At 55.4% G+C, this 15728-nt stretch overlaps 1 protein-coding gene across 2 annotated transcripts in view; it reads right to left on the bottom strand.

Moving 5' to 3' along the window:
- Nucleotides 1-870: 870 nt before the first annotated feature.
- The window catches only part of SPTB (spectrin beta, erythrocytic), a 124474-nt gene continuing 109616 nt past the window's right edge, over nt 871-15728 (bottom strand). Inside the window, exons 33-37 of one of the 2 annotated variants that reach the window (XM_059373394.1) lie at nt 7826-7966; nt 6843-7090; nt 4372-4545; nt 4061-4103; nt 871-3929 (exon numbers count right to left, since the gene is read on the bottom strand). In XM_059373394.1, the coding sequence (XP_059229377.1) occupies nt 3762-3929; nt 4061-4103; nt 4372-4545; nt 6843-7090; nt 7826-7966 (774 nt within the window). In that variant the 3' untranslated portion in view covers nt 871-3761. The remainder of the gene's footprint in view (nt 3930-4060; nt 4104-4371; nt 4546-6842; nt 7091-7825; nt 7967-15728) is intronic. The other variant, XM_059373395.1, reaches the window with a different exon arrangement.

A 15728-nucleotide genomic window follows, 5' to 3' on the forward strand; every position in this document is an offset into this window, starting at 1 on the left:
TGCTGGGTCAGGGCTCTGTGAGCTTCTGATCTTGCAGGACAGACTCAACCTGAAGGCGGTTGTGCAGAGTCTGAAGAGGTCAGGGGGAGAGTGGAAGCCAGGGGAGGCCTCTCCTAGGCAGAAGCAGATGGGGCAGAGCTACCTGCTGTCCTGAATGTTCTGTGACCATTGCTACTGGTGCTGGGGATTGTTAACTCCTACCAGGCTTGGGGTTTGATGCTCAGGAGTCAGAAAAGTACTGAGGTGAGAGGACACCCAGGTTCAGGTCCCAGCCCTTCCATTAATTAGTTAGGTCACCTGAACTCTTGCTTTTTTTCCCTCATCTATGATTTGGAGAAAATAGATCATGCACTGCTTCTCAAACTCCCTGACTCAAAACTTTTCGGAGGGTAGGGCCTGGGAAGTTGTAGTGAATACTTTTCCCCAGGTGATCCTTAACCATGGTATGACTGGGAGCCTAGAACCAGCTCACTGGTTCTCACTCGCTCCCACTGAGAGTCGTCCGTGGAGCCTTTTGAAAAGGTTTCATCCACCTAGACCAAAAGAACCCCCCCTGCCCCCCTCCCCCGCCCAGATGAATCTTGGGCATGGCACCTCTAATTCCCATGTCCAGCGGAGGCCAAGAGCTCTGTGGGGAAGGGCTTGCTGCAGGCCCTCAAGGTGGTTGACTATATGAACGAGTGAGCTGCTGTCAGGTCTCTGGTGAGGCACAGCAGCTGGGCCTGGGCACGAGACGCTTCGGGGACCAACCAGAGACTGGCTCTCCCTCTGTCTCCATGGTGGTCCCTCCCTGCCCTTGCTCACTCAACCACCATTCCTTGGCCCAATTCAGAGGGAAACAAAATCAGTCAAATAAGTAACAGAGAAAGATGGAGCATTATTGATTTATTAGAAAAACTAGTAAATGGGTTTTTTCTGGTTGGTGGAAGCACATTTGAGCAGGTGGAGGACAAGGCCCAGCTGGCCCCAGGGCCAGCACCAGATTGTGTGGTCTGTGCCCAACAGGGTTGCAGTCTTGTGGAGCTGCCTCCTCCCTTGTGTCCTCCCTGAGCTTGCTTGTCCAAGGGACCAGGCCGTATGGTCCTCTGGATCCTTGCCCGCTCCCGCTAAAGGGTGGCGAGCGAGATCCAGGACCAACCTTGGGAACCCTAGCTGCCCTCCAACAGGCAGGAAAGAGAAGTGGTGTGGTGGGGACGCTGAGCCTTCCACAAGCTTCCAGTTAGGGGTGCTAGTTTGTGGGGGCTGAGGGGATGCCTGGCGACCTTCCATACTGCCCTCCCCTCACCCTCAAGCAACCATGAGGGGCCAGGGGATGAAGGGGAAGGAGAGAAGGAAGGAGGACCACCTGACCATACCTAGAAGGAGCTTCCTCTAAGCTGCCCTGGGGAGGAAGCCTGTTATGCTGGTGTGGACTGGAGCGTGTCAACCTAGTTTGGGAATACTGCGAAAAGATTGCAAAGTAGAAAATGGAAGGAGGGGAAATCCCTTGCCAGGGGCACAGGAACTTCACCCCCTGTGGCACAATCTCCCCAAGCCGGCCTTCTGTAGCTTCAGGGCTGTTGGGTGAGTGTCTCGGGGCCTGCGTGATGGGGGAGGGGTGCCTGGGGAGCTGGCAAGAGCCAGTGGGTCACATGTGGCTGGCTGCCATTGCCCAGTCCGGGAGTCCTGGGGGACTGGTGGGATCCTCCCTCTTCCTTTGGGGCCCTTTCAGTCTTTGGGCTATGGGATTGCTTGCTGGAAATTTCTCACCTCAGTTGCTACTTTGGCACGCATGGAAGGAAGAGGGGGGCACCTTATCTCCCTAAAGACTGGCCCAGGGAAAGAATTGAGGAAGATGGTTGCCACTACCTGCTCTGCAGTAAGGAACGTGCTGTTTGCCTTGGAGCACGACATGCCCTCAGATGCTCCAGAGGCCTTCATTGCCAGGTGAGTGTAGTCACTGCACGGCCTCCTGCCTGTTTCCCCAGAGGGAGAAAGAGGCTGGTGAGTGGTATATACTAGCTTCTCTGTAGATGCTAAGAGGGATGTAGGGTTAGATGCATAGAGGCCAAGGGAAGACCCTGGCTACAAAGGTGAGACCCCCTACCCTGATCTGGGGATGTCAGGCTCCCATGGAGAACTTCTCTCCTGCTGTTCTTGTTTGAAGTTAGTTAGCTACCCTTTGGTAGGGTGGTTCTGATCTCTAAGCTGTGCCTACAAGAAGGGCTCCTGGGAAGGCCTAGTAACTCTGGGTGCCTAGCCCCGTGGTTGCAACCGGAACCTCACCCCCCCCCACCCCCTCCAGAGGAATCCTCTCCGTGTGCCCGAGGCTCCTCATAGGGAAGGTGATAGAGTAGCAGCTGAGGCCCCAGGGACTTAGGGTCTCTTCAGGGGGAAACACTTGCTGCCCCTAGTTTGATCCCTCTTTTGGACCTAAACCCAGTGAAGATGCTGGGTTGGAGCTGTATTGCTTTCAGAGTGGTGGGGAGATCTTTGGGAACGAGTGCCCTCTTTCCCCCAGAGGTTGGACCTTCACAGCATGGGGAAGGTGGGGTGGGGGGAGCCTTTCCCTGGGGAAATTGTGCATAGGGCTCCTTTCAGCTGGGCTTGGGGAAGGGGGTGTTAGATGTTTGGTGGCCTTTATACCCATGTGACTTGATAAGGACCTCAGGAGAAGCTGAGCAAGGGGTGCTGTACCTTCATGGCCCAGCCCCCGGCATTTGTCGTAGTTTCCCAGCGGTGGTGTGACATGGGTGGTAGTACCCAGCTTACGGTTCCGTTTGCCGCCCAGGGTGATAGGTCACGTACTTCACTGTCTGTTCAGCCAGTACCCTCAGATGGTACCAGCTACAGCCAGGACATTGAGCCTTTGGCTTTGGGCTGCTTCACTGCAGATGCTGGCTATCCATCTTCAGTCTGGGGAACTGTACTGTCCCTAAGGGACCCTGGGTCTGAGTTGGACAGTGCTGGTTTGCCTGGGAGTTGGGGAGGATCCCAGAGTGGAGAGGCAGAGCCTTGGGCAATGTCAAGGTCTGAGAGAACCAGCTTGAGAACTCTTGTTCCCTTCTACCACCTGTGGTGGTATCAGAGGGCCCCGGAGGCAGGGGAGGCCCTTACATTTAGGACCCACCAACCTTGGTAGTGCCCCTCCCCCACTTTTTTTTTTTTTTTTTGGTGAGAGCAAGAAGGTGGAAGGGATATGGTGGCCCCTGAGGTATGAGTCCCAGTTCCAAGGAAGCCCCGTGGGAAAGGCCCCTTGTGTCTCTGGGGTCCCCAGCAGCCCCTCGGCTAGAGCTAGTGCCCTGGGTGCCTACCTGAAGCTCCTTCCTCATGCCCCTAAGGGGCATCTCAGGCATTTCCCTTGTTCTCTTCCATTTCCCTGGCCGTGACCAAATGGGAGGCAGCCCCAAGCAAGGCCTGCTTTGGGAGTGGGCAGCATCTGAGGAACCTCCTCTGTCTTTTCCAGTTTTTGTGGGGCTTGAGGGCCAGAGGGCCCTCCGTCGGGAGGAGGGGGGCAGGCAGGAGAGGAGCGCGGGCGCCTGGGAAACCGTTTCCCGCCCCAGGGGCTCCTGGCCCTGGGCGGGAGCCTGGGCTGCACGGGAGCAGAGGCGGGTAGGAGCCGGTGGAGACAGGCATCGCAGCGCAGCGGGCCCCTGGCCGCCGGCCGTGGTCGCGGTTGGAACAGGCAGGCAGGGGCAGGGGAGGACTGGGCCCGGGCTGAGGCCACGGGCGCCCCGCCAGTCCCTACACGGCCCGGTCCCGCCGGCGGGGCGCCAGAGAGGCTACTTCTTTTTGGGGAAGAAGCTGAATCTCTTCTCCTTGTCTTTCTTGCCAAGGCTGGCATCGGGGCCGGTGACGGAGGGCAGGGGCAAGCTCTGTGCCTTGATGCGGATGCTCTGGGACTCGTTGATGGCGGTGCTCACGCCCTGCAGCCAGGACAGCATCTCCTCCTGCAAGGCAGGAGGGCTGTGGGCCACCAGGGAGGGGCATGCCCCAAGACTGCTGGTGGGAGAGGGACCCCTGCTCCTTGGGCAGCAGGGGCAGCACAGCAGGGGTCTGGGCGAGGCCACCGTGCACTTACCTCGTCCTTGCCGTGGAAGAGCCACTCACTGCCATTGCTCAGCCTAGGACAAAAGAGGGTTTCCTGCTAGGTGGCCACCTCTGCCTGGAGAGGAGCCAGAATCTGGAGCCTCCCCAGGACCAGAACCCTCACAGGCAGCACAGCAACCTGCTGAGAGAGGTGAACATCTGCACTCTAAGCTAAGCCTCTTTGGTTTGAAAAATTCCTGAGGGGCAACTTAGAGGAGGAGCTGGTTGCCCCCAGGCTGCCGTCCAGCTGCTGCCGCCAAACTGAGCTGCCACGGAAGGGGTCCTGGGCGGGAGGGGCCTCACCGCAGCTTGAAGACATGCTTCTTCTTCTTGTAGTTGGCCGCGATCTCACAGATGGCGTGTCTCAGGGCCAGGGGTTCCTCCCCGTGGTAGGGCACCCCCAGTGCCAGGTTCTTGGCGTCCTTGTAGAAGGTCAGCTCGCTGTTCCGGAGCACACAGTACAGGTTGTTCCACGACCTGTGGAGATGCCGGCCGGCCGGTCACGCACGTCTGGGTGCGACACTCCGTAAGCAATTATTACAGCTTTGCCTTTTGTTTTTTTTTTAATGATACCATTTTTCCCCAATAAATATTAACACATTTTACAGTTAGAAAAGGAAATGGAAATCATCTGTAATTCCACTACTGAAAGTTAGCTATTGTCAACATTTTATGTATTTTCTTCTAGTCTTTCTATTTACATTTTCTTCTATTCACATGTTTAATGAAAATGGGTTATAGTGTATATTCAGTTTCATAGCCTGCTTTTAAGATTAACACTAAATCAGGGCACCTGGGTAGCTCAGTCGGTTGAGCATCCAACTCTTGGTTTTGGCTCACGTCATGATCTTAGGGTCCTGAGATGGAGCCCTGTGCTGGGCTCCGTGCCCGGGGGAGTCTGCTGGAGATTCTCTCCCTTTCCTTCTGCCCACCCCCCACTCATGCCCACTTGCTCTCTAAAATAAACCTAAAAATATGATTAACAACAATATATCATGAATATTTTCACATATCTTTCAAATCTTTCCTAAAAACAATTTTAGGAATTAATTTTAGGAAATAATAGGGTATCCCATTCTATATATAATCCCTTTATTGGCGGGTCCTATAATTACTGGAAATTTAAACAGTGCAGTTTAAACAGCAATGTGATAAACATTCATGCATAAATCTTTGCTATAACTTGGGTCTTACCTTGAAGTACATTTCTTTCCAATTTTAGTATATGTGCTGCTGAAGCGAGCACTTGAGGTACATTTCTAAGAGTGGGATTAGTGAGTCTAGGACCAGCACTGTAACCTTAACTTTCAAAGCCCTTTGCACCCATGAGCATATGTGAGTCTCACCACAGAACTGAAGGGAGCAGAGCAGCATTTTGTTCTGGTTATTTTTCATTTTATTGAGATCTGTGTGGTATACTATACAAGCACTTCTTAAAGAAACATGTTTGTGCAAATCAAGACTCAGCCAATGTTTGGTGACAAGCTTATAAGCTTACTGGTAGGCAGACCTGAGCTCCTTGACCGACTAATGGGAAACTCAGTACCTATTCACACTTCACAGGAATGAATGCTGGGGAACAGGGCAACGGTCAGCTTTTCCTCCTCCCCTTGGAGGGCAGGAAAGTGGAGAGCTTGTTGGGCTCATAGGGAGGAAAGACTGCAAGTTCAAAGAGAGAACTTGACCTGTGCTGGACAGGCAGGCTATAGAGCCTTTTCATGGGGCCCAGGTTTCTGACATGCAAAGATCCTCCAGGAAAGCTCCGATCTTGCCTGCAGCAGTCCTGCTTTGAGCTTGGACTCCCAAGTAAAGCAGTTGCTGAGAAGGAGCTGGGTCCTGGAGTAAAATACTGCCTCAGACAAATGACTTCTCTGAAATTCTGTTCCTCCATCTGGGAAATAGAAACCTTGGTTGGTATCACAGGGTGGTTGTGAAGATGGTATCAGTCCGAACGATGCCTTGCACATCGTACGTGCTCAGTAAATGCTAGTTTCCCCTTTTCTAGTGGGCTCTGTATAAAATAAACTTCTTCAGGGTGCTTGGGCCCCCCAATTCATTTTTGGGACATGCTTTAGCATGGTCCACCCTGCTCCCAGCCCAGGCTCTGTATGCTGCCACTTGCCTTCAACCTCCTGATGCTGCCCTGTGTCCCCACAACCCTGGAACGCTGCCGGGGCCTTGGGTAGCAGCAGCCCTGAACCGACTGAACTCAAGGACGTAACTGCCTCAGGGCCAGGAAAGGATGTGGCCTTCGAATGAGTTCCTCAGGGTCACAGAGTTGCTGCAGGGCAGCACTGGGAGGGACCCCCGGAAGGCATGTATGCCAGCTCCATTCTGCTCTCCTGTTCTACAGCTGGGGAAACAGGCCCAGATTGGTTAAAAAGTGGGCCTTGGTCAAGGATATGTTGTTACTGCCAAGACCTACCTACCTCTTACCAAGCTTTGGGATAAGAATAACGGCTAGTGTTCACTGAGGACCTACTCTGTGCTAGGCCTGGGCCTGGGATCTGTACCGGAGGTATGGTCTCCTCCTCATCCTCATTTTACAAATGGGGAAACAAAGGCTGAGTCACTTGTACAAGGGCATAGGATTTGAACTCGGGACTTTCCCCATCATGCCAAGTAGCTCCTGGGCTGACCCAAAGGGAGCTCTCCGATCAGAGGCAGAAGGCCCCCTTTCCCCTACAAATGCCCATGTTGCCGAGGCTCTGTAAGGGGAGAGGTCCCTGGGAGGCGCCCACACCTCCCCCCCAGGCGGCCCCTCCCGCACACACCTGTTGGATGCCTTCTTGTTGGGTCCCTCCAGGTCATGCTTGCGTCCCAGGTAGCCTTCCATCTGCACGCTGTACCCGTGGTCCCGCTGGGCTGGCAGCGTTGTAGGCTCATCACCCTCACTCAGAGGCGTGTCTAGGACCTTAAAGAGAGGCTCGGTGGCGGGCCTCTCATCCCCACTGGATTTCTCCTGCGGCCCCGGAAGCAGTGGTGGCTGTAGGTCCTGAGGCCACTGGCTCTCTTCTTCCCCCTGCTCAGGGGCATATGGGAGGAGCACACCTTGCTAGGGGTTCAGACCCAGGGGTGGCTACTTGGCAGGACTGGGAAGGCTGAGCCCCCCAGCCCCCAGCCTCCTCCTTTTCTGGCCTTCCCTTGACCTGTGGGGCCCCCTGGTCTGCTCCCATAGGCTCTTCCCATGCCTCTAGCTCCATCCCCACTCCTCCCCACCAACACTGATGGAGCTGCTTAGAGTCAGCTGAGGGGCCCGGGTGATGGTTTCAATGCTGGAGCTTTCCAATGCTGCCCCGGCCCCTCCAGCTGAGTTAAACGTCTGGCAAGATTTCCTATGAAGGGTTGTGCTGCTAACACAGATGTGAGAAACATCTAGTATGATGTTGAATGGGGACTCTGCTGGTACTTGCTTGTATCTAAGTCCCCAAAGCCAAGGGGACAGGCCCTAAGTCTCCCCTGCCACCTTATGAAGGGAGAACCTAGGTCCCCCCGGGTCACCGCTCAGGGGCAACTGCTCCTGCCCCCTCAGTGGACTGGGGTTGGCTGGAGTAGGGCAGTGGCTCCCAACCCTGGCTGCCTTCTACCGTGGCCTCAGGAGCTTTCACAGAACAGGCACCAGAGTGGGGGCAGCAGGGTGGTAGTTCTGAGTAAGCTTTTCACACTCTCTAATGAGCAGCTGGTGTTGAGAATCCCCACAAGAAGGAGTCCCTGCTGGGCTGGGGGGAGGGCAGGTGGGGAGTACTGTGGCTTTTACCTCCCTGCACTTCCCTGGGGGGCATGGGGTGTTCCGGCCCCTGCCCAGCCCAGTGAGGGGCCTCCACTGGAGACAGATGTCCACAAGAAGGGGAGCGGACCTGGTCCCATCTGCAGAGGCCTTTGTGGCCTGCCTTTGTGCCTATGGCAGAAGAGGGCGGGACAGATAGGAGCAGCAGGGGCTGGCGCCCCCCCCCCCCACCACCGCCAGGTCGAGCACAAACGGGGGAGTCTTCTGTGTGCCAAATGAGCACCAATGAAGGGAGCCTTGCGCAAGCCAGCTCGTCAGAGCCCTGTCTCCAGGCCTGACTGCTGGAGACCTTAGAGCATCAGGTGGGAAGGGTCTTTCTTGCAGATCGTTGAGCTGGCCACGTCTGGATGGCTGAAGGACCAAGGCCATCAGCCCAGGAGTACTAGGGCTGCCCCAGGCAGGAGACCAGGTTCCCTTTGCTACTCCCTGCTGCTTGCCCCACAACTGAAGGTGGAGCCTGGAGAAGCCAAAGAAGGGCAGAGACCCTGTGCTCCCCATTGTGGGTCCTTCAGACCATGACTCAAACCTGAAATAGAGAAATGGAGGATGGGAGAAAGTGGACACAACATCGGATAGTGGATTGCAGCTTTAAACAGAGACACACTGGGTAGACTCTTCAACAGCTGAAAGTGACCGAGGACTGCCTGAGATGGTATTAAAGCAATGAAGGAGAGGCTTAATGCCGATGTCTGACACCACGGCTGGGAGAAAGGTTTGTATGCCATCAAATTAGGACTGCCCAATACACAGTTTTAAGTTGGGGTTCCAGTAAGATCTTCTTTAAAGAAAGGATAACGGGACTGAAAAGTTTGAAGACCACTAACCTAGTCCAATACCTTTAATCTATGAGGAAATCTATGCTCAGAGAGGTTAAGTGACTTACCCAAGGCCACACAGCTAGTAAGTATCAGAAGTGATTGAGAGCATGCGCTCCAGAATTCAAGTAGGCAAGGGTTTTTTTTTTTGTTTTTGTTTTTTAAAATTGCATCTTTAGGTCTTTCATCTTTTCCTGTCTTAGAGCCGCATGAGAGCTGTGGCTGGCTGACACTCATCTTAACTCATCCGTAGTACTTGTGGCTTCAAATGTCTGCAGTGAGCTAGCACTGGCTGGCCACAAGGATCTAGAGGACCCAAAGCTCTGTCCGGATCATCCTCTAGCAGTGGGGGAAGGGCAGGATTGGCAGGGATGAGACTGGGAGCCTGGGTTCGGGCTTCTGTGGACTCCATCACGCTGCCTTTCTGACTGGGTGTAAAACTTGGTGGGGGGTGGGTTATTAATGCGGAAAGTGAAGCCTCTTTCATCCCCCACCTCTCCATCTGGCTGTACTGCTCCTAGTCATGGGCCAGAGCTTTCCCTGCACCTGCAGGGGCTTGAGGGGGGGGGGGGCGGTCAGAGAAGACCCTCGTGCCTCTCTCGCTCAGCCTCTGCTCTCTGCAGACTGGTTTTACTGGGGACTGTGCCCACATATTCTCCCCGTGCTGCCATTCTCCTTCCTTTCTGGAACTGTCCTCTGAAAATAAAGGTAGATTTTTCCAGGACTGCCGACTTCAACTTAACCTTCCTTCTACTTCCTCCTGAGTGCCAGACCGCCACTCCCTAGCAGGGGCATTCAGAGGCCAATGGCCTGCAAGGTCACAAGTGAAATAGCCAGGTCATGGGATTGTTTTAGAATATGGGGTTTTCCAACGTCTGCAAAGGTTTCTTCTGTGCTCTTGACTGTTTGTGTGGAGACAACTTAAAAGCCACTCTGTCCCTCTGTCCTGAAGGCCAAGGCCTGAGCAAGAGCCCAGCATGAAGGAGAGAGGAGTGTTTGGCCGAGCTGCTCTTTGGGGCTAAGGGAGGAGCCTCGGATGAGAAAGATGGGGCAGAAGGGTCTTTGGCCAGAAGGATCTAACTTTCCCAGCCCCCTTTCTAAAATAAAGCTGGGGGAGGGGTTGGAGGTTGGGGGGGTCATGTTCCTGCTGCCCCTGGAACTGTGCCATGCTCCGATATGAAGAGTCTGCCTCGCCCTACAAGGGAGGGATGGGTGGGGAGCAGAACAGGAGGAAGGGTGGCTGGGTGAGGAGTGGGGCCCAGAGCTGGCTACTCGTGTGGCTGTAGAGACAGGCAGTTTCTGCTAAAAGGCCCTTGTCCTCTGTCCTATAAGGTAGGAGGCCCACTGCTTTCGCCCCTCGCCCCCGAGGACGGAGCACAGATTTCACCCACACTGCTGAGGGTGCCTCGCCGGGGGATGCCACTTGGGGTGGCTAAAGGAGGGGGACTGGAGGAAATTCTTGGTGGCAGGCTGCAGCAGCTGTGCAGTCTAGACAGTAAATGGGAGTGACTGTCTGTGGGAGAACAGCCCGGGTTGGGGGGCTGGAATCAGGGACGTGGAGCCAGGTTCTCCCGTTTGGGAAACAGGTGGCTGAAGTGGGGGCATCTGAGAGGAGGTGTGTGTGTGTTGGCTGCTGGGATCGTGAGGAGGGTAGAGGACAGGCAGCACTGCCTGTGGTTTGGGGACATCAGCGGAAGAAAAGGCACAGACAGGAGAGGCTTTTAGGATCTCACAGGACTGTAGTCAAGCAGGGAGAGGCCTCTCAGTTCCTGATGGGCAGGGGATGGCCACCTCTTTTCAGAGTCTTGTAAGCTTGACTTTTTAGGGTCCTGCCTTGCTAGGAAGCTGGCCTGGGCAGGCGAAGTATACAGAGGACCACAAAGGAGGTTCAAGAAGTGGGGGAAAGATGGGTACATTTCTGCTCTGGACTAAAGGAGCTGAAGGTGTACTTCCAGGCCCAGCCAGCTGGTGGTGCAGAAGACAGCACAGAGATGGCCAACTTTCCAGCTCCCATGAGAAAAATCACCTGGGCCTGGGACCTCAGGGTGTTTTGGAGGTTCTAGAAGATGCTCAGTGAACTCAAGATGTATTAACAAGCAAGGTAATACAAGTGAGGGAGCTTCTCTCTAAAGGAGATGCTGACAAGCAAGAACCAGGCCATGGGGGTGTCCCCCCCCCCAACCCCCGCTGAAGACACCATTCTACCTTGTCATGTGCTGGTCTTGCATCTGATCTCACAGCGAGGACTGAGCCTGGAATGCATACTTGGGCAGATCAAGGGGGAGGCGCTGGGGGAAGGGGTTGGTTTGGGAGGGCTCTGGCAATGGATGTTAGAATTCATATGGAGAAGGCTTCTTTTAAGAGACGGAAGACTACAGTATGGGACAGAAGAAAATGAAGGGAAAAATAAAGGCTGATACTCTCCTAGATGCCAGAAGTTCTACCTATATTATCTCTCCCAATACTCACACCTATGAGGCGTATCATCACCACCCCTATTTTATAGATTCTGGAAAGGGGGGTCAGGGGGGATGAGTAACTTGCTCAGCCACAGATCTAGTGAATGGAAAGTCAAGGTCCCGAACTCTGTATTTTTCCTACAGAATCCTGCTGCACGAGGGGCAGGAACTACCGCTCCAGAGGAGGGCACCTACGCGATGCAGTTCTTGATCAAAATGGGCCGAGCCCGCTGATGTGGGATGAGTCAGAGAAGACCTTTAGGGGCCGGAAGAGGGGCTTGGGGCCACAGAAGACCTATGGCTGGATGCCTGAGGCAATCAAAGCAAGGCTATGAAATGAGGTGAGAGAAGCCGGCCACTTCTACAGACGAGAATTGCATGCTCCCCCTTGTGTCTGACGTCTGGGCGCTCGTCCTCTGGGAAAGAGGCAGGAAGGACTGTGGGCAGGCGGGCTGGGAAGACAGTTCAGAAGACAGTTGTTTACAAGGAAAGAAATGCTTTGTTGAGTTGAAAGAAGAAATGAAGAGATGGCAACTCAGGGTGAGCAGAGACAAATGCCTACAGAGAGAAGCCGGCAGGAGCGGCTGGGGGGCAGCTGTCACGAGAGGTGGGATGAGGGGGCAGAATGGCTCCACATGGGACCCCAGGGGCCAGCCATCCACCTGAGATGACAACTGGCCCATGAGTGGGAGGAGAAGGAGGCTTCCTTGGGAGTGGTCTTCATCATTCCTGCCAGCAGTGTGGGCTCTTCTGGTCCCTCTGCCCTCGAGAAGCTGGTGGCCGCTCCATCCCATGGTGACTCTGAGCCAGTTACTCAGAAAGATTAATGATGCCCACTCCCCCATCCAGCTCCGACGCCCAGTGGTTAAGCTGGCAGCTTCAAGCCCCATTTCTGAGATGCCTCCAGTGTTAACTGGGTTCCGTCCCAAGTCTGTCAGTATCTGGGATGCTCTGAAACACAGCTTGGAAGAAAGAATTTAGGGGTGGCCTTTGGAGCAGCCCAGCCGGGAGGGTTATGTGTGGCCGCAGCACAGAGAGCTGGACACACCCAGCAGCAGACACAGGTCCAGAAGGAGCCCGGAGTGGCAGGGTGCAGGGCCAGACTGCAGGCAAACCTCAGTCTCGCCACCACTGATTCAGGCATCTGGGGGAGACAGGGCCACTCCCAGGTTTGGGGAAAACAGGTCCTCTCCAGGCCCCTTCTGCTCCTTATGAACAAATGGGATTCGCCTGGGCTGACAAACGTCTGAAGCAGCAGCTCTGTTGGGCCTCACGGGGCGGGGAGGAAAGATGGGGAAAGCTTGCTCGGGCATGAAGAAACACAGCTGCTCCACACACACCCACGTCCCTTCCATCCAAGGAAGCGGAGCCCAGCCTCTGGCCTTGGAGTAAAGCTTCAGGCTGCTCGCCAGGGAGGCCGCTCAGAGGGGAGCTGCCCAGCCTGCCAAGGGGGCGACAGTGGCCAGAGCCAGCCAGGCATGGTCTGAAAGGTATCCTGGCTGTGACCCAGAGTCCGCTCGGCACCAGGCACACGCCCCTCACATCTGCAAGTGGCGGTCATTTCCCTGAAGCCACGGTGACCTCTGAGACCTTGAAAGGGAGGGGCGCGGGGCCTAGGCAGCCCGACTGCCCGCCCTCCTCCCGGATGAGCCGCCCAGCCCTCCCTGGGGCACCAGCAGCGGGCAGTCTGGGAAGGGCGCGCTGAGAGTGCCGTCTGTGGGCTGTGCGTGGTCAGAGCTCTCCCTGGGCAGAGGACGAAGGGGCCCGAGAGCAACAGTACCCAGCAGTCGCTCGCTCGAGTACCCTCACGTGTCACCCCGTGACTCTGAGGACTGACTCATTGCTCTTGTGGTCACAGCCCCTAGGAACACCAGTCCCTTTCAGGGATGTCCCTTCCATGGTCACAGCTGCCCCATTGGGAGAGTTCCTCACGCAGGCCCCAATTTCCATCCCAAAGCCAAGAAACATGCAGTGCGCAGCAGACATCCAAGCCCTGTCGGGGACCCTTAAGTCCGGAGTGACTTGGACCCACTGTGAAACCGTCTGTCTGCTGTGAAATCAACCACGTGTCACCACAGATACTAGACCAGGGACTCTCAGGCCCCCAGGCTCTGGAAGACGAGGGTGCTTAACAAGACTCCCCAGCCCCTTCTAGAGCCACACCCTGAATGAAGGGGAGAAGCCCAAGGCAGGGGGATTAGGGTGACAGTGCCCCAGGCACTAAGAGGAAGGGGGATGGCTCAGCTTGCTGCCAGGCACCCATCCAGCACCCTGGGGCCATCTTCAGAGCACAGACCCCCCCCACCAGAGCTGAGGCTCAACCCTGCCTCTCTCCACCAAACGAGGACGAAGGCAAATCCCCCAGCCCTTGACCTCCGTGCCCTCTCCAGCCTCACACCAACTAGCACCTGACAAGTGAACAGGCTCCTCAGAACTAAGGATGAGACCAGAAGAGAGAGGGGAAACCTACCTCTCCCAGCCTCTCCTTTATTTTGGTACATTTTTGACACACAGGAATGTTCTAGACTTTCTGTAATCCCCAAGAGAGGGCTTTAAAAAGGTGAGAGGACCCAGGAGGATTAGGCGGTCTGTCTAAAATCATGCAGGACGTCTCCCCCAGAATTAGGGACTGGAACCCAAAGTCCTGACTTCCACTCCAGAAGTTTTGGCTTTCGTGATACCTTGTTTTTTCTGCGTGGCCGCATACATACTTACACACTTACCTGTATGAATGCTTTTTTTTTTTTTTTTTTTAACCAGAACATGCTCTAATGTGGAAAGGGAATGAGGGAGGCAATTCATTGTATGGTGAGGTGCTTGGGGAAAAGACTGAGGTGGAGTGGCACACCCGCAGCCGGGAGAGGGAGGCTGAGCTGGGGCCAGCAGGCTGCTCCCCACCCCCACCGTGCTGTGTAGCCGGCTAGGCAGGGGTTCAGGTGCCTGGCCCACTCCCATCTGCTCCCCCAAGCAGGAAGCCAGCATGCACTAGTGACAGGTTTCACAGAAAGCAACACCACATGGTTCTATTCTACAGGGTGCCCACACCAGACCACACATAGGGGACAGCAGGAGAGCCACCGTGCCCCAGGCCAGGCCAGAGAGAAGGGGCAGCGCACTGCCAGCCTTTCCCAGGAGAAGCCTGTGGTTTCTGTAAAGGTGTCCCAGGCTCATGGGACCCATTTTCCTCTCTTCTCAGGTCAAAGACCAATTGCAGATCCTCATAAAGCCCAACAAAGGGCTCAGAAATGAGAAGTGGCAGGGAATTTGTTTCCATGAGGCCTCAGGCCTGGTGTTCCCTGGATTTGCCATCTGGTTTCTTCCTTTACCAAACACAGGTATTTTCCCCTCTGGCGCAGTGGCCGGCTCTCTGGGAAGGGTCTCAAATGTAGGCTCATTCCCTCCTTCCAGAGATACTCAGGTCCAAGCAGATTTTATTTCCCCAAACCCAGTGACATTCAGGGGCTGGACAGAGGCAGCTCTGATGCACACATAATTCCATTTGCACAGACGTACACGACACAAACCACGGAGTCGCACAGGTAGTCACAAAGGAGCCCGCAGACCCAGGAAGCCACTGCACGGAGACACACAGGGATGGACAGCCGAAGCACGGGCGGTGTGTGACAGTCCCAGTCCCAGCCCCAGCGTCCACTGTTCCTGCCAGCCCCCAGAGTTCTTGCTCCTTCCAGGAGGGGCTGTCTCTGGGAAAAAGGGGCTGGGATGAAGTCCACCAGAGACCCCACATGCGGTGATGGCGCTTCAGAGGGCACTTCTGGGAGAGGCCCTCCATCGGGAGCCCAGGAATGCCCTCTGCTGGACATGACGGGCCGGTGCAGCTCAGAAAGGGAGGCCTCTGGCCAGGCTGGAGGCCACAGAGGGTGCTCGGCGTGGGAGGGGGTGTGTGTGACTCTCAGAAGTGTGAGAAGAGCTGAGATACAGACCTGATGGGGATTCTGCACGGGAAATATGCATTGTAGGTGCATTTTTCTGGGGGTGGCTGGTGTATCAGAGATTTCCACCTAGAATACCAATCTCCCTAAAAGTTCAGGCAAGCTCCAGCGGGCAGCTGGACAGGTGGGGCGCATGCACTGGTGAGCCATGCAAGGCACATGCTGAAGTCTCGTCTTCTTAGCTGCTCCCCAGAGCATTTCTCCAAAATTGGGGTTATAGCCTCAGGCTCCCTGCACGGACACCCTGGGTCTTTTCAGCTAATGGATCTATTCCTTCCGAAGCCATGTGCCCCACACCTTTGGCAGCTGGTCTATCTTGGACCCTCCCAACACTTCCATCAGTCAAGACTCTGCGGCACCCTCCTTTTCTACAAGGTTGGGGGACTGGCCCTGTGACGCAGAAGCCCTCGGGCTCTCTTTTGCTCCAGCGGGGCTCCCTGACGTCTGTTCCTGCTTCAGAGCCAGCTCTACATCCAAACCCACCCATAGGCATTAGGCCGGAGGCGGGGGGAGCAAAGGGGGAGAGGCTCAGGGTAGGAAGGAGGGATCTGCCGGAGGGTTGGGTGTCCCCCCTTCACTGTCCTGAATGCCCACGGCTGGGGCAGGTGAGGTCAGATGGTCTGTGGGTATGTGAGTATGTGTGTGTGTG

Source organism: Mustela nigripes, chromosome 13 (assembly GCF_022355385.1).
Source record: "Mustela nigripes isolate SB6536 chromosome 13, MUSNIG.SB6536, whole genome shotgun sequence".
Taxonomy (NCBI): Eukaryota; Metazoa; Chordata; class Mammalia; order Carnivora; family Mustelidae; genus Mustela; species Mustela nigripes.